General features: G+C 42.3%; 2 protein-coding genes across 6 annotated transcripts in view; both read left to right on the top strand.

Annotated features, from left to right (window-relative positions):
- Nucleotides 1-20,165, top strand: part of EVI5 (ecotropic viral integration site 5) — a 70,551-nt gene extending 50,386 nt beyond the window's left edge. For all 4 annotated transcript variants that reach the window (XM_083743352.1, XM_083743351.1, XM_083743349.1 and 1 more), the window contains 2 exons: nt 339-434; nt 18,902-20,165. In XM_083743352.1, the coding sequence (XP_083599478.1) occupies nt 339-434; nt 18,902-19,204 (399 nt within the window). In that variant the 3' untranslated portion in view covers nt 19,205-20,165. The remainder of the gene's footprint in view (nt 1-338; nt 435-18,901) is intronic.
- Nucleotides 20,166-25,115: 4,950 nt separating this feature from the next.
- The window catches only part of GFI1 (growth factor independent 1 transcriptional repressor), a 39,473-nt gene continuing 37,669 nt past the window's right edge, over nt 25,116-26,919 (top strand). The window contains exon 1 of one of the 2 annotated variants that reach the window (XM_083743498.1): nt 25,116-25,224. The gene's annotated coding sequence lies outside the window, so the exon portion shown is untranslated. The remainder of the gene's footprint in view (nt 25,225-26,919) is intronic. The other variant, XM_083743499.1, reaches the window with a different exon arrangement.

The following is a 26,919-nucleotide window of genomic DNA, read 5'->3' as shown; positions in this document are numbered from 1 at the left end:
GGGTAGTAGTATTATTTCTGAAATAGAATGCATGTTCGTATTCTGTTTAAATTCTGTTTTTTTAATGTAGTTATAAGCATGGGGTTTTTTTTAATAATAAAGAAAACAAAGTAATACAGTACATTATATAAACCTGGAAAGCTCTGGGTGGTATCCAGTAAGCCATACTTGGAGCAGATCTGTGGAAATCTATAACTTAATTCAATTTTGATTTCAGTGGTGTATTCTAAGTATAATGTTATCTTCTGAATCCACCTTTCTGAAATAGTATAAAAGGGAATATAGTATTACCTGATCAACCTTTTTTTTCTTTTCTTTTTACATCTTTTCTGGAACAGAAAGAAGAAGGGAAATTTCAAGGGCAGCTTAATAATTCCGACTCAAGTCAGTATATCCGAGAACTGAAAGATCAGATAGCAGAGCTCAATCATGAGGTAAGCCAAAGATTATAATTTTTGCTCACTTTTGTTTCTTTTAGTTATCTTGAACCACTTGGTTTATGTGGGGCTTTTTTGCTGATCGTAGGTAATTACTGTTTCAGTGTTTTTAACGTTCTTCATTTAATGATTCCTCATGACTTAATAACATCCATAATCTGACAATGTTTTGGAACATCTAACCCAACTGAATTAAGAATTATGAATTGTAAGAATTATGTGCATTAGAGGTGTAATAGTCCAGAAACATTTGATTTATTTAGATTTTTCATCTTAAGAGGCAGTTGCCTGTATGTGAAATAAATTTCCATAAGTTCTTGCATTGAAAATAAAACAGCTTTTAGTTTTTAAATGACTTTACTATTTCAGTCCTAATTTTTTATGCATTTCCACTCTTAACGTGAATGTTCATCTATCTGTATTCTTTCCTTTCTGCCATCAAGAAATGTGATATACTTGTACAAGTGATATATTTTGTGCAAAAATATCACTGTTCTAAAATGTAGTAGCAGTACACGTTGTCCAAAACATGAACATAGTAGATTTCAACAGAAGCAGCTGGGAGATGCAGCTTTGTCGCTGATGTGTATGAATAATCGTACAAATCAGCAATCATTCAGAGGTGCCTGGGACTTCTGTACGGCCCATCTCACTTGAGATTATAGCAGAATTCCTGCTTTGCCTTTTTATCAACAGCACCTTTAACAATCGTTAAACTCACTTGAGAAATCAATATCCAACCATCTTGCATTAAATATTTATACTCCAATCCAGCTAAGGACATCTGTGCATACAAACAGCCTACAGGTGCATATCACTTGCTGGTGGAATCGGAACTGTGGACATACAGTAAAGATTCAGATATGCATCTGAAATGAATTTGCATCCATGTAAGGATGCAGTCTAACTGCCCTGCCCTGCTGTGAATGGGATCCATATCCCAGACGCCCATTCTAATATTGGGAGTTGCAGGTTAAGAGCTTATTTTATGTGTGAGTTCAAGCAAGTGTTTACAGTCCAGTACCTGCTTGGAAAGCAATTTGTAAAATTTTGTAAAACAAAAGACGGTGATTTTTTTCACATGGTGGACATGTGAAAAAAGGAAAAAATATTGGGACATGATATATAACGAAATGAAAAAACTATTTAAATACACTTTCCCAAAGAAGCCAGAAGCAGTTTTGCCAGGGATAACAGGGGATGAATTAAGAAAGGAAAATTACAAACTATTCATGTACGCAACGACCGCCGCTAGAATCTTAGTGGCTCAGAAATGGACATCCCAAGAAATCCCAACTTTAATGGAGTGGCAGACAAAAATGTTTGAATACATAGAATTGGAGAAATTGACCTATAAGATTTGGAACCAAAAAGAAGCTAAGTTCAAAAAGGATTGGAGTAAATTTGTTGAATATATACAGAGTATTTGTAAGAATTTAAAAACTGTAGCAGGATTAATGTAAATCTTATGATGTGGGTGCAGTGTAAATAAGAAACTGTAAGAAAAGATTTGAGACATGAAAACCGTTGAAGGGATGGAAGGAAGTCCGGGCGCAATAAGGCGCAGGGTAAATAAGAAGACATACAAATTTTTGAATGTAAGAGTATTTGTTTTATTTGTTGTTGTTACAAAAAAGCAATAAAAAGTATTTGGGGGGGGGGAAAGGAAAGCGATTTGGGCTGTGGGGGAGAGGTATTTCCAAATGTATACAGTGGTATATCAGGTTACAAACTTAATTCGTTCCAGAAGTCCATTCTTAATCTGAAACCATTCTTAACCTGAGGCGCTCTTTCGCCAATGGGGCCTCCCACTGCCACTGCGCCGCAGCCGTGCAATTTCCGTAATCATCCTGGGGCAAAGTTTGTAACCCGAGGTACTATTTCCTGGTTAGCGGAGTCTGTAACCCAAAGCATTTGTAACCCGAGGTACCACTGCGTAAGAATTGCAGCCTACATCCTATAATTCTATTCTTTTGCATATTTAATTTTTTTAAAAACCTCCTAATAATTGAAGAGTAGTTTGAGAATAAGGAAGAATAGTGGCCGTGTCCCACTGTACAGTGTGGTTTATTCCCAGATAAACAAGCCTAGGAACGCAGCTTTTTCGTCAAATTACTACTCTGCTTCTGTGATACTCTATGGAAAATTAGGACCTGCTAATGTTTACACTTCACTTTTATTTTCTTTTTTGGAGTTGTTCAGCACTTCGGGATGACAACACACATTTTTCTGCGTTACATAAACACCTTATATTGAATCTTAATGCAATTTTGGGATTCCAAGAATTTCAGACCTGACTTTTGTAAACAGGTATAACATTTATAGATCATCTTTTGAAGTCTCGAAACCCAGAGGGAGAGCTAGAGAAGACATCCTAGGCAGATGGATGAGGGCAGTTATGAGTTTTACTCAGCATTCCATCCCAAACATGGCATTGTTCCCCTGAGACAACGAAATGCCACAACTTCAAAGGGATGTAATTTAATTTAATATATTTTTAAGAAGAAGAAGAAGAAGAGTTTGGATTTGATATCCCGCCTTTCACTCCCTTTAAGGAGTCTCAAAGCGGCTAACATTCTCCTTTCCCTTCCTCCCCCACAACAAACACTCTGTGAGGTGAGTGGGGCTGAGAGACTTCAAAGAAGTGTGACTGGCCCAAGGTCACCCAGCAGCTGCATGTGGAGGAGCGGAGACGCGAACCCGGTTCACCAGATTACGTGACCACTACACCACACTGGCTCTCTATTAAAAAATATTGAAGCAGGAATTTCCTTAGAATCGCACTCTGACTTGTAGTGTGTATCTTACACAACTCTATACTCAATAAATGCAAATAATAATAAAAATTAGCCCTCCAAACGATTAATGGTCCCTCTCACTTTGCTTCTCTAAACATTCATAGGCATTCTATGGTTGACCTTGTAGGCTAATCTTCCTTTTAAAGTTGTGGCATACACAATGCGACCACAACCTTTTGGCCAACTGAATGAGGGAGACATTCACAGATGACTCAGCAAAACATGGGAAAGAAATAGAAGTTACTTTAGTGTGCATGCCTGCAATTTTCAAGTTTGAAAGACAAATCAATGTATGGTACTCCTGATCTTGGGGAAAAAACCAAACCAAAAAAATCTGGTCCTATTTATATTTTAAAGGTAAAGGTAAAGGTACCCCTGCCCATACGGGCCAGTCGTGTCCGACTCTAGGGTTGTGCGCCCATCTCACTTAAGAGGCCGGGGGCCAGCGCTGTCCGGAGACACTTCCGGGTCACGTGGCCAGCGTGACAAGCTGCATCTGGCGAGCCAGCGCAGCACACGGAAACACCATTTACCTTCCCACTAGTAAGCGGTCCCTATTTATCTACTTGCACCCGGGGGTGCTTTCGAACTGCTAGGTTGGCAGGCGCTGGGACTGAACGACTGGAGCGCACCCTGCCACGGGGATTCGAACCGCCGACCATGCGATCGGCAAGACCTAGGCGCTGAGGTTTTACCCACAGCGCCACCCGTGTCCCTATTTTAAGCTGCTATAAATAGGATACATCCAAGTTTTACCTGTTGAAGATCTGCCCTAATGTGTATTTATATTATTATGAGGTGCTCCGCTTAACAAGTCACATTAACACACACACACCCCGAGCTTCCCCTCCCACTCCATACAATTACTAACCTAACTTTTCACCTTCCCAACCCTATTTTTGAAGCCACATCTCTCTTCTGTTCTTCATCCCTTCACTTTTGGACAGGCTTTCACAAAAATCTTCACTATAAGCAAAAAAAAATTTGGGGTGGGGGTTAATTTAAAACATTTTATCCAGCCTTCCATTAAAATTTTCCCAAGGCACCTAACAATTTAAAAAAAAAAAAAAACCCAAAGAAGAAATTGAAATGTTTGTATACAAGAGTTACAACAATGTTTAAAAACCAGCAGTATACAGCAGGTAGAGCATTTATTTATTTATAAACTGCTGACCCAAAAAGTCCTAAGTGGTCAATAAATAAAGTTATAAAGCACGGCTAAAATCCACAAAACTATATATATATATATATATATATATATATATATATATATATATATATATACATAAAAGCATCATCATTAAAAGCAAAGGATACAATACATAAACCTTTAAAAGTAATTATAGATAACTAAATCATGTGTCTGGATGGAATTGACCTAAATGGAAGTTCTTAGGAAGACCAAGTGAATTATCAATTTTGCACCTAAAAGTTAGCAAAATAAGGCACCACCTGAATGCCCCAGATCATGAAATAGTCTCTGCTAAATAATTGGTAGTGAAACTATACCAGTGGTGCCAGTAGAGTAGGTGGTGTCTGTAGGTGGTGTCTGTGAAAAATTGGGAAGGTCTTTGGGCTTAATAAGGCCTGCCCTTTTGCTTGTCTTTCCAAAATTATATTCAGTAGATGCAAAATAATAAGATGACTGTGTGTGAGGGCTTTCTGTCCTGTGTAGTGCAGACTAGAGTGCCATTATCTCATGTTTTGGACTAAACATGTGGCACATTTGCCCAAAAGATTGACTAATGATTTCCATCTACTCTTGAGATAGGGTTACACATCCAGAATTTGGCCTTCAGAAACAGCATACGGGCGAAAATCTCTGAAATGTCAAGGAAAATCCAGACGTAACCCATGTCGGAAGTGTGGATTTTTGGCGAATTTCATTTAAAAAGTAGCTCCGAAACTTCATTTTTTAAAGATTTTGCAAAACAAAAAAACACCCCAACAGCTCAACAACTTTTGTGTCTTGATTTTCACTTTTTGAAATATGGCAACCCTACTTAAGATGGCTTTCCACTTGATGCACAACAGTTCTTGGCCACTGTTATGTTCTACGAAGGCAAGGCCACAACTGCTTTGAAATGGTTGTTGTTTATGAGAAAGCTGAAGAAGGGAGGGATACACAAAAGGAGCACCTGCTTTTTGGGCTTCCTGCTTGACATATAGATCAGGCATAGTGGCTTCATTGCCACTATTGTTCCATGCGTACAAAAGAAGGTGCATTGGAACCACCATCAGTTCAAACTGGGTCTTGAAGGGGTCAGCAGAACAAATATCTAGACAGCCTCATCCAGTCTGGACTAAAATAAACTGTTGACTGTGTTAGAGTATATTCTCTCACTTGCATTAGTTCCCAGTTCATACTGATTGATTTATAAACTGCCTAAACTGCCCGGCGGGGTGGGGAGTGGGGAGTTCCTGTTGCTTCTTTATATGCTCTGTATTCCTAAACAGTTGTCTTGGCTTCCTGTTGGATGTTGCAAGGAACAAATGTGCAGTGTAGATTACAAGAGTGGTGCGTAAGATTAGAACTGATAGCCTTTCTCACACAAACTTAACAGACCACAAAATACTTTGGGAGCCAGAAGCAAGGAATAGTGGCTTCTAGTTGTAGAGTTGAAGAAGAACTTTGGAACTGTGTAAAAAAAATACGTTTGTGTCGTACAGTTTTCTGTGTCTACTGTAGTTCCACGATATGCAGATTCTGACCCTTTCCGTCTTCTGAGAGTATTTTCCTGTACAATAACAGTAGCTAGTTTCTGCATTGTAAATCTCATGGCAGTAATACCTGATTTATAATGCTGAGCAGCTCTTCGAAGGGAGAGCCAAAAGCAAATGTTTGCTATTGTGCATTTTTGCAGAATTAATTGAACCTCCAGTTTCAGATGGTGAAGTAGTTGAGGCTCCATCCAATACCTTATTCTGAAAACTTTTCTATTCTGAAACAGCCCCTCCTATATTTTTCCAAAATATATATATTTTTCAAAAATTGTTGGATTCTGTGATGTCCTCAATTAGGACTGAGTATTGCATGGACTGCGTGCAGTATTTGTTCCTGCAATTAAATGGATACATTATGTAATATTATTTACATATCGGTATTGATATTTATGGGACGTGGGTGGCACTGTGGGTTAAACCACAGAGCCTAGGACTTGCCGATCAGAAGGTCGGCGGTTTGAAGCCCCGTGATGGGGTGAGCTCCCATTGCTCAGTCCCTGCTCCTGCCAACCTAGCAGTTTGAAAGCACGTCAAAGTGCAAGTAGATAAATAGGTACCGCTCCGGCGGGAAGGTAAACGGCGTTTCCGTGCACTGCTCTGGTTTGCCAGAAGCGGCTTAGTCATGCTGGCCACATGACCCGGAAGCTGTATGCCGGCTCCCTTGGCCAATAAAGCGAAGTGAGCGCCGCAACTCCAGAGTCGGCCATGACCTGACCTAATGCTCAGGTGTCCCTTTACCTTTACCTTTTTATTGATATTTATAAAAGTATATTTACTAATATTTCACACACTTAGTATCATTTCTTGTGAGAAGAGTAACTGCATGCAATATACCTTGTCTAGTCTTCCTCCTTTAGCCTGTGCAAGCAATAATAGTGATTTAAAAGTAGTTCCTGGCTGTAGCCCAGGGAAAAATATTCTTTCTGGTGGTTCATATGCACTCACCCCAACCCCTATATGCACAGCACAATTCCATATAATCAGCCCCAAAGAATCCCCTATTTATGGCCCCTTGTTGCCTTTCCTTCTTTTGCTCTCAGGCAGCTGTCACATAAGGGGAGATGAGATAAGCTGGGGCCCAAAACTGCTCAGGTAGGGTCTGTGATAAGAAGGGAATGCTTTTTAGCTAAATAACATGTAAACAATTGTCTGTGTCATTGACTTTCAACCACACCAAAAACACTTGCTTGGCTTATTCAGATAGGAAGTTTTTCGCAAGAAAGAAAGATAGCTTGCACTTTCTTCTTCTCCAGCATCAGAGCTTGAGGCTCATTCTTGCTATCTTCATGCACCTTATGCTCCAACCCATCTGATATTTCTGTCCTAACAACCTAATGCAAACGGTAACAGATTCTGATAGAGGCGCTATCTCGCCTTCAAATCGCACTTCTCTTGAACTAACTCAAGATGGACTTAATGAAGATCGACATTCAGCTGCAGATCAAATGCCCTGCTTTTAAACGATTCCGCTTGTAAAAATGAAATTGTAAACACTAAGTAATTACTCGTGGATAAATAATTCAGACCATATATGCAAAGGGCCACCTTGGGACGAGGCTGAATAGTGGGAGCATATGTAGGGACTTGCATTCCTGATCTGGTCATGGTGACATGCGCCTTAGTTACATCACACTTGGGTGTCTGTAGTATACAATATACATAGGGCTGCTTATGAAAGGAGCACCAAAACTATAAACGGTCCAGACTGTGGCAGCTGTTAACAGGGAGCATATAACTCCATGATTGAAGCAGCCGCACTGGCTCCTAGTTTTGTTCCTGATGAAGTGCTGATGAAGAGTCTTAAAAGCTGTCCATGGTTTGGGGCCAGGGTTTCCAGAGGACCTTCCACTCCCATACCAGCCTACCCATGTATTTAGATCTTCATCAGATGCTGGAGCAGCCTGCCTGGAGAGGTGGATCCACAACTAAGGCTTCCTGGCAGCGGAATCACTGCCGCTTAACAGTGTCAAGCTCTGGTCTGCCAGGTTGGCTCCACTGGGGCACTCATGTACAATGGTACCTCTGGTTAAGTACTTAATTCGTTCCGGGGGTCCGTTCTTAACCTGAAACTGTACTTAAGCTGAAGTACCACTTTAGCTAATGGGGCCTCCTGCTGCCGCCGCACCACCAGAGCACAATTTCTGTTCTCATCCTGAAGCAAAGTTCTTAACCTGAAGCACTATTTCTGGGTTAGCGGAGTCTGTAACCTGAAGCGTATGTAACCCGAGGTATCACTGTATTTCCAACATGGTTGTTTTTCTCATTCTTCCCTCCAGTAGTGATACTACTACTGGAAAGCTGTTGATGGCAGCTCTGCCTCGCTGGGCAAGCTGGTTATGACCAGAGGTTTTCCTATGGTTCCCCAGAAGTGTGCTTAGCTGGGAGCAGGAAAGGACCTTTTTCAGTCACTGCGCCCAGGCTCTGCAATTTTTCTCAAGGGAGGATCATCTTCTTGCCCATCATAAATTGCCTTCTACTGGTTGGCTAAACATTTCTGTTTACAATGCTTTTGGGGGCATGCATGGTTTTTAAGTTCCTGTAGTGATTTCTCCCCCCTCCTTTATTATTATTAATAATAATAATAATAATAATAATAATAATAATAAATGTACTGCTGAAAGATGCCCAGGTACATTAATATCTGCTTTGCAATTTTTTTTGTTCCGCTTTTAGGAACTTGATCATTTTGTTCTACTGAGTTTGATTTAAGAGTGCTGACTTCCTTGAAAAAAGGGCGTAAATGTGCTAAATAAAACTTAGACTTCAGGAAATAGTATTCTAGAGAACTAACCAGCCTTACCCAGGAAACTGAATTAAAGGAATCTCAGTCAGAAAAGTTACTAGCAGAATAAACCTTAAATAAGTGGAAAATCCCATCTAGATTGAGGTTCCTAATTTTATTTCCCACAGAATGACTCCCTAAGTCAAAGTTAAATTACTTGAGACCTCACAGAATATACACTGGACAAAACACTTGAATTCCGGCAGGTTTTTTCCTCTTTAACCAGAGAACAGGCTGATCCAAAACAGAAAACATTGGGGCAACATGGCTCCCTGTAGGGTAATGATGTTCTTGGGGCATGGAGAAGTAAGATAATTTAACACCACCATGGTGTTAGGAATTCTCTTTCTTTAAAACATGTAAGCCTATTGGAAGAGGTCATGTGCTGGCTAAATTGAACCATGGTCAAGATAAGGATTGCTGCATGGTGTCTAATCCCTAGAGTTGGGGCTGAAAAATGTCAATTGTGCTTCACGAACAAAGCAATACACACGGTTGTCTAAAGGGGCGGCCCCATAAGACCTTTTGAGTCGAGAATCTAAAATTGCGTAGCTGCCCCACTGCCTGCCACGTTCTGCCCATTGTTAAAACCAACAATGGCCTGTCGTCAGCACTAAGAAAATTAACTTAAGCAACATAAATAGCAATGTATAGCAAGAGCACAGGGTAATATCCAGCAAAATGGCCTCTGGCTGTGCAACAGAACTTCCTCTGCCCGCATGCCCCCTGAATCTGTTCTGGGGTTTCCTTTTACCCTCCATATCAGATTTGGGGGGATGTGGGGGTGCACAAGGAGAAGGAGGATAAGCTCCACTTCGTAAATGGAAATCCTCATATACCGGTATATCACCTTTCTATAAACCAAGCAAGCAGAGCTGCCAAACCTTTCGAGTGAGAAAATTCTATAAAGCCAGTGTTAATTGAAGAAAATACCCTTTCCTTTGTGCAGGACAGTCTAAGACTATGCTGGCGTCTGTATCGGGGGCCCATCCGACGACCTCAGTGCATATGAAAGGGAACCATTCTCTCCAATATTTTTTTGAGCTGTTTTATTCGAAAGCACGTCAAAGTGCAAGTAGATAAATAGGTACCGCTCTGGCAGGAAGGTAAACAGCGTTTCCGTGTGCTGCTCTGATTCGCCAGAAGCAGCTTAGTCATGCTGGCCACATGACCCGGAAGCTGTCTGCAGACAAACGCCGGCTCCCTCGGCCTATAGAGCGAGATGAGCGCACAACCCCAGAGTCGGTCACGACTGGACCTAATGGTCAGGGGTCCCTTTACCTTTAAACATGGTGAATTTGGTCCAGAGGCTGATTGGGAACTGCTTGGTATATGCTTCCGCTACCCAACTCCTACCTACATGCAGGCTGCCAGAAAAATACATTCCTGGCTACAATCATTAGCTGAGCTTCCAGAAGCACCCTGAAACTATGCAGGAAGGGTGCAGCCCCATTCAAAACAGGGTTATTTGAACTACCGGCCAATGACATGTTGGTTTGGTCTATGTTAGTTTCAGTTCATTTGCTGATCTCCAGCCTACCTACACCTCCAGAGCTTCTCCAACTTAACTTGGTTCAGATAAAAAAAGAGGAATGGGAGATAAATGCCATCTGCGTACTGATGGCACCGCTTTGCAAACCTTTTCGATAATCTCTCCCAGCCTCTTCATGTGGATATTAGAGTAAAGGAAGATGTAACAGTGTCGCATCACAGTTTCCTTGAAGTGGAACAGCCATTCCATCCAGCAGACCATCTTAGGAGACCTTTCAGACTGGTAAGAGTGAGCTACTGCATAGCAGTAGTCATCCCACAAGGTTGCCATGATTGATGGCATTCATAGCTTCTGATTGCTGGGCTACAACTCCTCATCAGCCCTGACCCTTGACCAGGCTGGCTGAGGTTGGTGGGAGTTGGTGTCCAACCAACTTCTAGAAAGCCACAGGTTCCCAACTCTTCGGTAATCATGGTCTGTAATGGAATTCCATCAGCTTTGTGGGTCTATCATAGCATTTTGCTGTTGTCTTCATCTGCCTGCCCTTGGGCTCATCAGCACACGCTGCCATGATGCTTGTCAGGCTTCCAGGAGCAAAGCTTTTTCAATACACTGAAGTGCAGCCATTGTGATAATCTCAAGATAAGCATTTAAAAGCTTTGCCTCAACTCGGAAGATTAAGGGTGAGATTTCCCCCCTCTAAATAAATAAGTAATACGACATTTACTCTAGGCAGAATTTTTAAAAAACCACAGTGCAGCACTGTAGCCCAAATCAAGCATGGGAGAGAACACAAACCTTTTCTCCCCCTCTTTTTGCCCCATTACCCCCTGACATGAAAAGGAAACATGCCAGCTCTCAGATTTAAAATGTGAGTTTTTCAACTTGTGGTTGAAGCTTACAGAGCAATAAATCATGTGCTTTCCTTACATGGTATCTTGCAAGTGCAGTTAAGACAAGACCACCAGATTTGCCATCCCATAAGTCAGCACAGCTATTGGACAGCTAGAAAGTTGCTGTTTTTGCTAGTACGTGTCAGATACTGAACCTCCATGCTGGTGGAGTCAGATTTCAATAGTTGTGGTCAGTCTGAGGAAACTGTGATGTGATAAGATAGCGCTTGTGAGGTCATGTGGTTAACAAACACCCAATCTAAAATAGCAGCTTAGTGGACCTTAAGTTAAAATAAATATAGTTCCTCAGCTGTGTGTGCTGTGTTTTGTGCGTTCTTAGACCCAGAGATGCTGTTGGTGCTGAATAACCTAAAATTGAGGATTCAGTAACATTTTTCATAATAGGGTCTCGCTCCATACTTTTTCAACCTCATTCTTTTATCTTAGTGGTGAACATAGGTATGTGGGAACAGCACAGTGTCAGTGAAACACTACAGAATTCTAGAAAATCAGGTTGTTCATGTTCATTAATGAGTTTAGCACACATAGGTAAAGGTAAAGGTACCCCTGCCCGTACGGGCCAGTCTTGACAGACTCTGGGGTTGTGCGCCCATCTCACTTAAGAGGCCAGGGGCCAGCGCTGTCCGGAGACACTTCCGGGTCACGTGGCCAGCATGACATCGCTGCTCTGGCGAGCCAGAGCCGCACACGGAAACGCCGTTTACCTTCCCGCTGGTAAGCGGTCCCTATTTATCTACTTGCATCCGGAGGTGCTTTCGAACTGCTAGGTTGGCAGGCGCTGGGACCGAGCAGCGGGAGCGCACCCTGCCGCAGGGATTCGAACCGCCGACCTTTCGATCGTCAAGTCCTAGGCGCTGAGGCTTTAACCCACAGCGCCACCTGCGTCCCATACCCCCCCTCAAAAAAGGAGTACTTCACTTTCAGAGCTGATGGTTTCCTTCTCAATAATGTATATTGCCATGATCTAGTGGAAGAGATGTCTCTTTTGCTGAACTTCTAAAGCACATACAAATGATTTGGGGTTCTTTTTTCATGAAGTCATGAGACATCCTTAAGAGGAGAGATGGAGAAAGAGAGGAAACTACTGAAAAATTATCAAATCAATATATGCATTTAATAACATTGAGAGAAAGGGCAGAGAGAAGGGAGTTGGTTATAATCATTCCACTTCAGAAATGGACCTGTATTTTGCAGATTTCTAACTTCAGCATTGAGATGTTGGAATGAAATACTGAATGAAGTCTGGACATAATTTTAGCTATGGTTAGATAGGGCTGAGTGGATTTTTCAGTAGATTACTGGTGTGAGGAGGTCAGGGAAACAAGCAAATGAAAGACAAGTTATGGAAAGGTTCGATTTGGTTTTTTTTTTCTTAATTGTTTTCATTTTTCTGTTTTTTTATTGTGATGTGTTGTTTTGTTTTTGTTTAATTTGGTGTTTCTTCTATTTTCTTTTTGTAACCTTAAAACTTCAATAAATAAAAAAATAGATTACTGGATGATGCTGACACATAGGTGAACAAAATCTTCATTTTCTTTTCCTGGGCCAGTTATAGACATGAAAGCCATAATCTGTCACCTTAAGCAACCTTTCCTTTCCCAGCTGTTTACTAGAAAAAACTTTGATTGAGATCTATAAATAGCCTCAGAGCTATTGATTTAAAATAAACCATGGCACTTGAATAGCTGCCAAGAATTGTAATCCTACATTTAATTTTTGTTGCTGATTTCTATATGTCAACCTAAAAAGGAGAGGGTTTTGTTGTTGTTTTAAGTAACTCCTCTCTCTTTTGAAACGTGTTGCTTGAAAATGGCACCCAAGGGCCAAATTCACCAAAAGTCTTTACAACATACGAGAAAAGTAAAATTTGACGATGCAATTACATAGTACGACATGGAAGCCTGTTCTTCTGACTACTTGCTATCTTTTCAATCACGTACTTTCTATTAAGATTTCAAAACTTTTGATTATATGGTAATACTCTGATCAAAAAGTCATGACCTTGCCTGATCAAGTTGTTTCTTTCCTGTTCTGACATGAAAGCTTCTGGTCTCAGTGTGTCGCTAGTTTTGATCTTTGTCATGTAAGCAGTACAGCTGCCCTGCCTTAGCCTCTTGTTTCCTTTCGGCAGTTTTGCTCTTGATGACTGCTAAAAGCTGAAAACCCCAACCGCTACCACCTTGATTTTTTTTTTTAATAGAACAAAGGAAATTTAGAAATTCAATATTAAGTCTTTTACATAACCTTAAATATATAGCCTTCATGCTTCTGTATTCTTGCCAACTGCATAACCTAGGGAGGTTTGCTGTGACAAAGCTGCTTCATTACAGTGCGCTGTTGCATACATCAAAGTAAACTATGGTCCTGAAAGACCTACTTTGGCTCACAATACATTTCCGAGCACAATTCAAAGTGTTGGTGCTGACCTTGAAAGCACTAAATGGCCTGGGCCCAGTATACCTGAAGGAGCGTCTTCACCCCCATCGCTCAGCCCAGACACTGAGGTCTATCTCCGAGGGCCTTCTGGCAGTTCCCTCACTGCAAGAGGTGAGGTTACAGGGAACCAGGCAGAGGGCCTTCTCGGTAGTGGTGCCTGCCCTGTGGAACGCCCTCCCATCAGATGTCAAGGAAATATACCGTATTTTTCGCCCTATAGGACGCACCGGCCCATAGGATGCACCTAGTTTTTTGGGGGGGAAATCAAGGGGAAAAAAATTATTTCCCCCCCAGGTTTGCGCAGCCATCCCCAAGCTAGAAGAGGGAGCGCTCCGTCTCCCTCTTCTGCCTTCAGGGACAGCCTCTCTAGCCTCCGTGGGGCAGCGGCTTGCCCCGCTGTCCCCCGAGTTTGTGGGGCTGGCGGGGGAGAGAAGCAAGCTTGCTTCTCTCCCCCCTCCCGCCGCCAGCCTCCAGATCGGGTCAGGGAATAGCAGGGTGGCGGTGCTCCGCCTCCCCGCTACCCCCCGCCCTTGTGGGGCTGGCGGGGGGGAGAGAAGCAAGCTTGCTTCTCCCCCCCCCCCCCGCCAGCCTCCAGATCGGGTCTGGGAATAGCGGGGTGGCAGCGCTCCACCTCCCCGCTATCCCCCGTGCTTATGGGGCTGGCGGGGGGGGGAGAGAAGCAAGCTTGCTTCTCCCCCCCGTCAGCCTCCAGATCAGGTCGGGGAATAGCGGGGTAGCAGCGCTGCACCTCCCCGCTGTCCCCCGAGCTTTTGGGCTGCAGGCTGCTGCCTGCAAGCCTTGCGAGCCCGCGGGACCTACCGCCGGGCTTGCAAGGCTTGCGGATAGCTTGCTGAAGCCTGGAGAGTGAGAGGGGTCGGTGCACACCGATGCCTCTCGCTCTCCAGGCTTCAGCGAAAGCCTGCATTTGCCCCATAGAACGCACACACATTTCCCCTTCATTTTTGGAGGGGGGAAAGTGCGTCCTATAGGGCGAAAAATACGGTACCTGGCTTTTAGAAGACATATGAAGGCAGCCCTGTTTAGGGAAGCTTTTAATGTTTAATGTTTGATCCTGCTTTAATATTCTGTTGGGAGCTGCCCAGAGTGGTAAGGGAAACCCAGCCAGACGGGTGGGGTATAAATAATAAAATTATTATTATTATTATTATTATTATTATTATTATTATTATTATTATTATTATTATTATTTGTAAGACAAATGTGAACAGGGAGGAACCACTCTGATCCTCAGGCTCACATACTCCATCCCTTTCCTCTCCTCATGTGGTCAGGAGAAGGACTTCAACAACATTAAGCTTCACTTCGTCTTAGTTGCCTTGTCCTGTTATCTAGATCATAGAATCAAAGAACTGTAGAATTGGCAAGGACCACGAGGGTCATCTAGTCCAGCCCTCTGCAGTGCAGGAATCTTTTTGCCCAATGTGGGGCTCGAACCACAACCCTGAGAATCTTGTGCTCTACCGACTGAGATATTTTGAGATCTGGGTTAAAGGTTTAAAACAAACTCCAGTTGAAAAAAGGCAGCTTCAAAAACACATATGGTGGGAAACACCAATGTGGAGCTAAGAGCATTGAGGGAGAGTAGTTTAGATCATGGAAACACAGGAGAAGGAGTTAAATGCTAACTCTTCAAAAAAGCAGAGATCTCTAATAATTCTCAGAACCACCACAAAGCTGCAGTTCTGCAAGATTCTTTGAAGGAAGTAATAACTGATAAGATTTTAACCTTTTATATTTGTGGTAATGGAAGTACCGTAATTCTAAAGATCTTACTTTCAAAAAGTGCATGTTTGATATCAAGGCAATACAGCTGGCTTCTTCACGAACTTTGACTTAACAACTGAATTTTGCATTAAATGTTTACAGTTCTACACACACACACACACACAGTTTTAACAAGGGAATGACTATAGAAATTAATACTCTATTTTTCCCCAGAAAAATCAATCTGCCCTTGAAATTAAGTTGAGTTGATTCAAGCAAATATTCGTATTTTAACATGCTACCTTAGTTTGCGCATTTTTAATCTGGATTATTTAGGAATGTTTTAAACCTCTAAATTTTTCTCTGCTGTCTTTTTCTTTTTGCTTATGCTTGGGCTGGCAGTCAGCAACAGGTAAGAGCATGTTATGAGAAAGTTCAAGTGGGATGGATTTGACTACCTTTCTAAGCATGGCTGCTTTGTGTTCTCAAACATAATAATACACAACCTGGTAAATAACAAGTACATAAAGTATAAGTACAGGGAGAGTCTTTTAAAAAAGGCCCCGTGGAACAAGTGTACTCTGTATCCACTGGGCCTCTATATCAGGTACTTTGAGCCACTAGTCAATTCTGCCACTTTCAACCGTCACGGAGACCATTAATGATGGGCATTGAAATTTTTGACAACTCCATAAAAGCCATTGAATAGTTGGGACAGTAGCCAACATGCTATGGTGTCTTATATTTAAATTTGGCAGGATCTCTTGAGAATTTCCATTCCTGAATACCATGTGCTGTGGATCAGCCCCGTGTTCTGATACCATTCTTCTTCCATTAAACCAAATTAAAGGGGGCTTGAGTCCACATATCTATTTAGAATGAATAATTCAGATTTATGTCGGTAACACAAGAGATTTTCTGCTGCTTTTTAGTATTAACAAGAACGTTCTTCCATGATTAGCATCCATAGTTCTGTTCCGTCAAAAGAGATAGAAACAGAATGACTTGTTCCGGTTCTGGTTTTGAAAATAGACCCCTCTCCTGCAGTTGGAGCTAAGACCTGGAATGTTCTTCCTTAGTTATAAGCTGGGAAATGGCACCAGCTTTCTGTGTGATGTTCAAACAAGTGGAAGGCGGGTGTCAAGGACTGGAACTAGGGACAAGAACTATTGATCAATTGTCCTCTATCTGGAAGGTCACAGTACTCTTCCCCATTTTGGAATGTGGTGTCTTGCCACTTAGGGTAAACTCATAGCCAACTTTGTTGAGTTGGAGAGAATAGCTTCCTTTTCTGTTTGCTGAACCTCGCTTAAAAAAATTTTTTAGTCTAAAGCCTATGGAACCTTCCTTAATCCTGACACATCTTGAACACTAACCATCTCATTAACTCAAGAGCCCGTCATCAACATGTTGCATCATTGCACGTTTCAGGAAAATTTCAAGCCCCTAGTACTATAATAGCAGCATAAGGAGAATTATAGAACTGTTGAATTGAAAGGAACCACGAGGGTCATCTAGTCTAACCCCCTGCAGTGCAGAAATCTCTTGTCCAAGGTAGGGCTCAAACCCACGACCTTGAGATTAAGAGTCTCATGCTCTGCTGGCTGAGCTATCCACAGGGATTTTGCTGTTCGTTTGTTCCTTTCGGTTATATTACTGTGCTGTTTTTAAATATTGCAAGGTATTCAGAAGGTGTGTGGGTCACTTTAAGGATCATTTGGATGTGAATATGTCTATTTTGAAACTTAAGAAAGCTTCAAAATAAGATGTTGAAATTCGTCCTAAGGTGGCTGGTTTATTCATGCTTAGAGTTGAGAAATGTCCCAAACGGTGTCTTTCTGTCTCTCTCCCTCTTTTTGTCATAATGCAGAACCAGAAGGAGGAATTCTACAGCTCTGCTTGTGAATATTTACACAAGATCAGGTTTAGAGAGGGTAGAGAGGGCTCCTAGTTCTGTCAGACACCATTGCCAACTGTAGTGGACTGTCCCACAAAGTGTCGCTTGCGAAATATTTGTGAAATAAAACTCATAGCTCAATACGTGGCTTCAGCTTGAGTCAGCCACTGTGCATAAACTTCATGCAAAGCAGCCATGGCAATTTCAGTTTGTATAAGGGCTTAACTCAGGACCGGGGGAACTTGTGGCCTGGGGGCTACACGTGAACCACAGCTTAATTTCAAAGTGGGAAGAGAAGGGGAAAGTGGGAAAAGGGAAATACCGTATTTTTTGCTCTATAAGACTCACTTTTTCCCTCCTAAAAAGTAAGGGGAAATGTGTGTGCGTCTTATGGAGCGAATGCAGGCTGCGCAGCTACCCCAGAAGCCAGAACAGCAAGAGGGATTGCTGCTTTCACTGCGCAGCGATCCCTCTTGCTGTTCTGGCTTCTGAGATTCAGAATATTTTCCCCCTTGTTTTCCTCCTCCAAAAACTAGGTGTGTCTTGTGGTCTGGTGCATCTTATAGAGCGAAAAATACGGTACATTGGCAAACATCTGCCTTTTGCCTTGCCCACCTCCAGCATGCCCCCCAACAAAGTACCCCCACAAAAACACACCCCTCAGCAGAAAAAAGGTTCCCCGCCCCTGTATAAACATATTGATTTCAATTCAGCAGTCCCTCTGTTTACAGTGTAGCATCTTACTTAAGGTGTTCTGCATGTAGGAACTGAGCATGTCACCCTTTGGCTTGACATCTAGGTTGTTCCATTTGCAGTTATTGAAATGTATAGATCACTGCACTAATAAAGCGCTTGTTCAACAAGCTGGCGAAATGGCTTTCGAAATCTCTGGAATGCATCTTTTCCTCAGTCAATGTCCCCCCCCCCATTTTTTTTTTAAATAGCAAGAGTATTTGCTTTCTGTTTCTAACCATTACACTGTAAATTCTAAGAATGGGCACCAGGAGTAGAATTTAATTGTCCGGTCAATGTGAATAGAAGATGGTGCATTTAACATGAATTTTAAGTAAATTTGGCTGTGTTTATGTACTCTGCTGATTATCGAATGCTATAGTGAACTAAAGGTGTATTGAAGGAGATGGTGGAGTATAAGTGTGACTTTACTAGTGAAAGCTTGCTGTGCTTGTGTTCTGTTTTTTATTTTCTCTAAGGGGAAAGTACTTCTTTACTATAACACATTCTTTTCTGATCTTTGGCCTTTGCACCATGTCGAATCCCAGATTTCCCACCCCCAGCCTCATGCCGTGTAATGCTGTCTAGGAAGCATCCCCCTCTGCCACCAAAAACTAGAGGATTGGGGTACTTTCCTGAACAGTGGGGGGAGTATTGCTGGGGGTCACAGGGGGAATTGGCAAAAATCACCTCCTATCTTCAGTCAGCAGGAACCTCCAAACACAGCTCATGAAAGGAGGGACAACTTGGGATCATTATATGTGCATACACACATTTGTTTTTGTTTCTGGTGAGGGTGAGCAGTGATTTTGTGTACACTCAAATGCTACTCCTGTCCTTATAACTTGCGGATGTACTTTAAGATATAAATGTTTAGTTGAATATGGGCATATTCTCCTTTCTTGAGCTGAAATGATAGGCCTGTCGGCTAATGCTTGTATGTGTCTGTCCTTTCTTTTTACAGATCAGATGCCTAAAAGGCAAAAAGCCCTTCCCAGGCCCACACACCTTTGATGGGATTCATATTGTGAACCATTTGATAGGAGATGATGAGTCCTTGCATTCGTCCGACGAAGACTTTATATCAAACCACGTTCAGGAGTCTGGGGTCCATTTTCACTTGCACAGGAGGACTGGTCCGATGGACTTGACACCAGCCGTGGCAAACGGTAGTGACAGTGATACTGAAAACACTGAAACATCAGACACCATCGTTCAAAAGGAAAATAACCAAAAAAGAGTGGAGTCTTACTCTACTACTGTGTAATCACTGTGAATGGTATTGGCCTTCATTCTCTAGGAGCTTATTCCACGGTCAAGAGGACTCTCTTAAAGTTCTTGGACTTGACTGGCTCTTGCATCTTCTCTGACGCGTGATGTGTTGCACCTTACTATTGGCCTTTGTATTTGCCAAATCTTTTATCTCCAACTTGTTGTTGCCATAGAGTAGGACTGGGAAGAGGTTGGATGGATGACAACTAACAGTATTAATATTTCCCGCATGCTTCTCATGCTAGAAAATGCACACTCACAACTTCTTCCCACTCAAGGACCATACTACAGTTTGTAAACATGGGAAGTCCTTAGTTTTCAAAGGAAAAGTGTACTTGTGCAATATTTAATGCTCTGTGAACAAATGTGTTCTTTTTACATAAACTGTTTGTGATCACAATGGATGTATCAGATACGACATTTATCTGGTTGAGTGTCTTATTTTTAATTAACATAACCTCTATTATTGGAAACCACCAAAGTTTCCAATCTAAAGCCTTTACTTGTACTATTTTATATAATAATTAACGGTCACACTTCGTTCTAAAGGATTAAAGAAAACCTTTTATTAACCGTTCTGTGCATCTGCTTTTGATGTGTTGCTAATGGACCTGATCAGAGTATGTTAACTACAAATAATGTCTATTTTGTATATATTTATATATCCTTGGCCCTGCATAAAAATGTACATTGAATTTTGTATGGGAAGTGTAAATGTTACCATATGACTGGTCTCAACATTTTAAAAGGAAATGAAATTCTGTTTAAACCAAGTAAAATTGGAAAATGTTTATGAGAAAAATGGCAAAAACACTAATTTTAGTTTTAAGACCTCTGCTTACCAAATGACCCACAGATTCATGCCCTACTGAAATGTGTTCCAAATGACACTATTGACTGAAATTTTAACTTTGTGTATATGTAACTATATAATAAATTTTTTTTTCATGATTTAATAGATGCTAAACAGTTACTTGTTCAAGTGTTTCTCAAAATACAGTATCGGTTACTATATTTTATTAAAACAGCTCAACATTATTACCCTTTACTACATAACAATAAAATCAAGGGGAAAAAATACAATAGTACAAAACATACAAAAATGTTTACTAACTGGAAAATACACTTAGGAGATATATGACAATTATGAATAAGAGAAGGAAAAGATTGTTTTTGTTTATATGCTGCTTTCAGTTTCTCTGTCTTAAGCTAAGTAATCAGGAGAATGAATTTTATGCCACAGATGCTCTGCAGAGTGAGTACAAGGAAGAGAGAAACCTAAGACTGTTTCTTAACAAAGTTCTCAACCTTAGGTACTATTTCTGGGTTAGCGGAGTCTGTAACCTGAAGCGTCTGTAACCCGAGGTACCACTGTACCCTGATTTTAATTATATGCATTCAGAAGTTCAACTGAATTCAGTAAATTTTACTTCTTAGCAAAAGTGCTTAGATTTGCTCATGTACCTGGGAGGAAGCCCCTCTAAATTAAATAAAATAAATAAATTTCTGAATGGTATTTTTTGATTGCTTTAGTTCAAAGGGTCAAAGTTCTTAATTTACTAATACTGTACTCCTATGCATGTCTACTTGGGAATAAGTCCCACTGAGTTCAGTTGGGTTTTCTTTCAGGTAAGCATACACAGAATTGCTGCCCAAACAATGAAACCCAATCAGTTGCAAATTGCAGGGGAAGAAATAGGTTTGTCTGGAAGGCCTGCTCATATAAATAGATGGTATCCAGGAAATTCTTAAACAACCTTATGAGCTGCTCTAACTTTCAGTTTTTTTGCTTTCGCTATTTTTATCAGCGTACAGGAATCATTGAACTGCATTTCTCCGAACAAGTGTTGATGTTTCACTGGACTGTGGGGCGAATGTTGCCCCCATTCAGATGTAAAACAATGCCGTTTCCCAAAAGCAAAAAATAGTTTTTGAGTTCTGTGTCTAGTTTTCTTTGTAGATTGCATCTGCTTTACCTTCCCCAGAGAGAATCCAAATATAAGCAGCTGACAACCTCTGCACCTGGTGCTGGGCAGCTGAGGTTGCCTAGAAAGTATCTGCCTGTCTATCGTTAGAGCACCAGCTGCAGGTCTCTTTGCAAAAGCAAAGCTCTTCAGTCGGTGGCATGAGAAATTCAGTTGAAAGTTGGCCATAAAACACATTAAACAGTGAAGTGCAATGATCTTGCAGTAACTGCCATATTGCACAGGTGCTTGTGAGGGAGACTGAGCAACAGGCTGTATCTCGGAGTTTGCTTTTACGTGGAAGTAAATGTGCACCCAGAGTGTGCCCACTTTTGTATTAAGCTGCAATACGTTCAAAACGGTAGGGGGAGATGCTTAACTCCCATTTCCCCTGTCAAATATGGCACGTGTCCGGCTTTTCGCCCCACAGAAGAAGAGCGAGATTTCCCCCACCCTCGAGGGAAAAATAAATTTTGCAGGGGGTGGATTTTTATAAGAAAAAAGGGCACACAGGAAGCTAAGCACCTGCTTGCCTGTACAAACCTCCGCTCTCAATTGCAGCTTCCCAGAACCAGATTGGGTAAATGCAGGCACACATTGGAAGGGGTGACGATAGAAACATCCTCATAACAAGGGAGCACCATGTGTGGCGTTTGGCCCAGAAAATGAATGGATGCAGGAGGACAAACAGTATTAGGTGGCTTCGAATGCATATTTTAAGGACAGAACCAGACCACATATGGAACTCAAGGCTGCCACCCGGAATGAAAAACTTGTCTCAAGAGGTCCCTCCCATGCTCCACAGCATATCACAAAGTTTACCCTCCGCCCTGCAGTCAGTTAGGCAGAGATGTATTGTGTATTGATGTCAAGACACTATGGCTGAGTACATGCCATGCATTTAAAGCGCTTTACTTCCCTCAAAGAATTCTGGGAACTGTAGTAGACCCCTAATAAAGATACAATTTCCATAATCCTTAACAAACTACTATTCCCATTATTCTTTTTTTTGTGGGGGGAACGGGACAGTAATGCACTTCAAATGTGGTTTAAATGCATGGTGTATTTGCATGTTGTATTATGCATCCTGGAGTAGAAGGCAATAACTGAACACAGAGCTTCCATTCTCTACAGCAGATCCATGTTTTTAGTAATAGCTAGCTCTGCCCTCATGTTCAAGCCCATAACTGTGTGTGTGTGTGTGTGTGTGTGTGTGTGTGTGTGTGTGTGTGATGCTTGCTCTGTGTCTGTTTCTTCAATTAGGTTTTAAGCCAGAGGCAAGGCTCTCCAGATGTTGCTGGAACAGTTCCCACCAGCTCCATCCAGCACAGCCAATAATCAGGGATGGAGAAGTCCACCAATCTCTGGAGGGCCACAAGTTCCCCATCCGTGGTTTAAACTCTCTCCCTTTCTCCCTCTCTCTGCTTCATATGGCCACAGAGAACTGTCTCCGACAAGTTAAATCGTCACACAGAGCTGCCCACACTCTGCAGAGATCAAGGAGCTAGAAGAGTTCTAATTAGAAGAGTTGTCAGTAGTGACAACTGCAGTGCCACATTGTTGTTGTTGTTTAGTCGTGTCCGACTCTTCGTGACCCCATGGACCAGGACACGCCAGGCACTTCTGTCTTCCACTGCCTCCCACAGTTTAGTCATGCTGGTAGCTTTGAGAACACTGTCCAACCATCTCGTCCTCTGTCGTCCCCTTCTCCTTGTGCCCTCCATCTTTCCCTACATCAGGGTCTGATCTTCTCATGAGGTGGCCAAAGTATTGGAGCCTCAGCTTCAGGATCTGTCCTTCCAGTGAGCACTCAGGGCTGATTTCCTTAAGAATAGAGAGGTTTTATCTGCTTGGAGTCCATGGGACTCTCAAGAGTCTCCTCCAGCACCATAATTCAAAAGCATCAATTCTTCGGCGATCAGCCTTCTTTATGGTCCAGCTCTCACTTCCCACTTTAGGTGGGAATTAGGGGAACTTTAGTGCCACATTGGGGTTCATTTTATGCTTTGTTTAGAAGCTGGGGCAAAAACATCCAAAGTTCTTTCTACGTCATCTGATTACAGAAGTGAATAAAAATACTGTCAGTGGCGTAGCGTGGGTTGTCAGCACCCGGGGCAAGGCAAGTAATTTGTGCCCCCTAACCTGTGGATTTGCGCCCCCTAACCCTAACCCCCAGATGTTGCGCCCGGTGCGGCCGGCCCCCCCTGCACCCCCCACGCTACGCCACTGAATACTGTTGCTCTTATAACACTAACGTGCTCCTTGTAACTGTGGAATCAGATCTGGAGACATGGGCCAGGCCCAAGTATTTGCTTGGGTGCGCACAACGGGCACTGCAGAATGTCTTTGTGTTTGAACGGCTGACATATCTCTCCCCATCAAACCATGCCATACTCTAAACCACTTTGAAATCCCCCTTGGTTTCACAATAGCTAGACATACAGCCTGGAGGTCAGACTGGAGGCCAGGCATTTCTAGGGATCAGACAGCTCATTTTGTGATTCTTTCAATCCTACCCACGAATTGGTAAGACTGGTAAGATTAGTGCCTGCTTGCTGGGTATGTGTTGCCCTGATCTTGTTCCAGATAATGAAAACCAAAACTCTTACTGTATTTGGAGTGATTCAAAAACAGCATCCGGATAGATAATGGTTATGAAACCTGCTAATCAAATGATCGGTTGCGCCATACATCCCATAATAGAAACTAGGAAACCTTAGAGATAAGTAAGTTGCAGTGACTTTACTTTTCAGCGCCTGCCCTGCAAAGTGCCAAATGCTGTCTATAAATCGCACTGGTGCAAAAAGCCTTTTTTCAGCATGCTTCTCCTGTTAGCTACAGACAGGCATTAAGATAAGCCAGTCAGGAAGAAATAAGGTAGTTTACTGCCAAAACTTAACACCTTGGTCCTCTTTGCATTATCTAATTTAGCAGTGGAGTCAAACAAATACTGACTTAGTGGAAATGTTAGAATGAGATATTCTGTCAAGAGCAGAAGTGACTAAGACTGCAACCTTATACACATTTACCTGGGGCTTACTTCTGAGTAGACATGCATAGGACTGCAGGTTACCCAACTATTTCTTCAACGCTTGTGTCTACATAACTGCTGCATGCTATTCATGAAGGATAAGCCTGTCAATGGCTTTTACTTATAATAGTTAAAGTTTTAGTTTTTGTTGATGTTTGGACATTTGTATCCCAGCTTTCGTCTATCATTGTACCCAAGGTGGCATGTATTGTGGCACCAAGCTTTAGAAAGGTGGTAGCCCCTCATATTTCTTCAAACCATACTCGGTCTGTCACTCCCTATTTTCAGAATGAAGCCTCCCGTCTATCCCTGAGTACCAGATGCTCAGATTGAGCATAGCATGGCTATCCCATCTTGTCCCATTTGTGAGCTTTTTGGTGACCTAAATGGTCTGATTCAGCAAGCCAGTTATTATACGTCAAATCCTGAGAAGGCAACTCCTTCAGTCAGAAATAGTGGAAATGTACCCATTTTCTCTCTAGGTATGTGGTTCTGTTTTTCAAAACTCTGTGGATCCTAAGAAGGCAAAACCTGTTGACAGTTTCAGAACTATCATCACCTAAGGACTGCAGCTGTGCCCGCTCAGACTCTCATGAAAGAGATGAAATGTCATACTATGGTAAGCAGAATAGGCAAGCACGCAGACTTCCCTACAACCATGAAACCCGGAGACCTTCACTTTATTAATCTAATTTATTGGTGATGAATAAATGAATTTATGTAAGGCTTGCAGTTGGCCAAAAACATTGCCCAACCAAACAAAGATCTGGTGTTGCTCCAAACACTTCTAAATGCAACACTTTATGTTGCCTTTTTCTGTGACCCAGTTCTAGAATTCTCTGTCTCTGCAAACACTTTCTAGCACTGTCATAATAAACTCAGGCATCTATGTCTGTTCTAAGAACCCTAGAATGTGGCCATGGTTTCAACCAGGACTCTATAAACAGATTTAACAGATCTTTCGCATTGCAGGCACAAGTCTAAGGGTCTACCTTGGCCAGATATTCATTTGATCAACTGGTAGGTTTGCGGGAAAACAAACAGAATCCCATCATCTTTCACCTCTCCTCAAAATGCTATCTTTCTACAGCAGCTTCCATCAACCTGATATCCTCCAGATGTTTCCAACTCCCATCAACTGTTCTGGCTAAGGCTGATGGGAGTTGTAATTCAAAGCATCTGGAGGGCACCAAGTTGATAAAGGTCGTTCTGCGGTCTATAAAGTATCCCATGAATTCCACAGCCACTTTTTTTGGAAAAGGGACAGCTAAATATTTCTGTATGTCCCCCAACTTGTGAGATCTCTGGAGGTGTATCCAGAATGCAGTGAACTTAAAGGTAAAGGTAAAGGGACCCCTGACCATTAGGTCCAGTCGTGGCCAACTCGGGTTGCGGCCCTCATCTCGCTTTATTGGCCGAGGGAGCAGGCGTACAGCTTCTGGATCATGTGGCCAGCAGGACTAAGCCGCTTCTGGCGAACCAGAGCAGCGCACAGAAACGCCGTTTACCTACCCGCCGGAGTAGTAGCTATTTATCTACTTGCACTTTGATGTGCTTTCGAACTGCTAGGATGGCAGGAGCAGGGACCGAGCAACGGGAGCTCACCCCATCGCGGGGATTCGAACCACCATCCTTCTGATCGGCAAGCACTAGGCTCTGTGGTTTAACCCACAGCACCACCCATGTCCCTGGCACAGTAACATTTGCATGCTGCTAACTACATGAACCTGCGAGACCGCTGACTACCTGTACTGTGTTGTGTGGTTGGGTGTAAAGGGCCAATTAGAATGGGGGTAACGATCAGGAATGTATTGGAAGTTATAGTAAGGTTATCAGATTTTTTTCAATGAATCCGGGGACACCTTTCAACTTCTTTCTAAACAGATGAATTTTGTCGGGACAGATTTGTAAATCCGGGGACTGTCCCCAGGAAACGGGGACGTCTGGTAACCTTAAGTTATAGATACAAAGGACTTCAGGAAAAGGCTCTGTATATACTACGTTTAAGGGAAGCTGAGCAGAGCAGAAGGAGACAGAACGTGTAGCTCTCTAGATGTTGTTAGACTCCAATTCCCATCAACCACAGCCAGCATAGCTGTTGTCCAACATCAGGAGAGCTACAGGTTCCCCATGCTTATTGACTTTAGACTCTATACACAGGATTGGCTTCAGTCCATTTCTATGAACCAGCAATTACCTTGAAACGGACATTACAAAACACCTGTCACAAAATAGCTGCAGAGTTACTTTAGCAGCTTGCTTTGACTGTACAAACAGTAACTTGATTTATTTTTTGTTTAAAAAGCGTTAGCTGATTGTGGATACCATAGCAATGATATCTGAACTAATTTCCCACCTGGCCCACTCTTCTTGCATTTAAAGTGACTGGCATTTGAAGTTTTTTTTACAACAACAGCAGCAGCAACACCACAAACAAGCAAGCAAAACCTAGCTTTAAGTGAAATACCGCCATATAATATGATGCCTGGAGCAATCATAGGAAACAGTCTTACATTGTCAGGCTGTAGCTCCATCTAGCCCAGAGCTTTCCAAACTGTGTCGCGACATGTTCGTGTGCCGGCTGCAGTGTGTGGGTGTGTTGTGTGAACACTCCCCGCTCTCTGCCTGGGGCTGGAAAGGGGTTAGTTTAAGCTCTGGTTTGCTAGTAAAACTGAATTACTTTGTCACGAAATGATGAATGTCTAAAAAGTGTGT

The sequence above is a fragment of the Podarcis gaigeae genome, assembly GCF_964106915.1.
Source record: "Podarcis gaigeae genome assembly, chromosome: 6".
Taxonomy (NCBI): Eukaryota; Metazoa; Chordata; class Lepidosauria; order Squamata; family Lacertidae; genus Podarcis; species Podarcis gaigeae.
The sequence above is the reverse complement of the archived record's forward strand: the minus strand, read 5'-3'. Positions and strand labels throughout refer to the sequence as shown.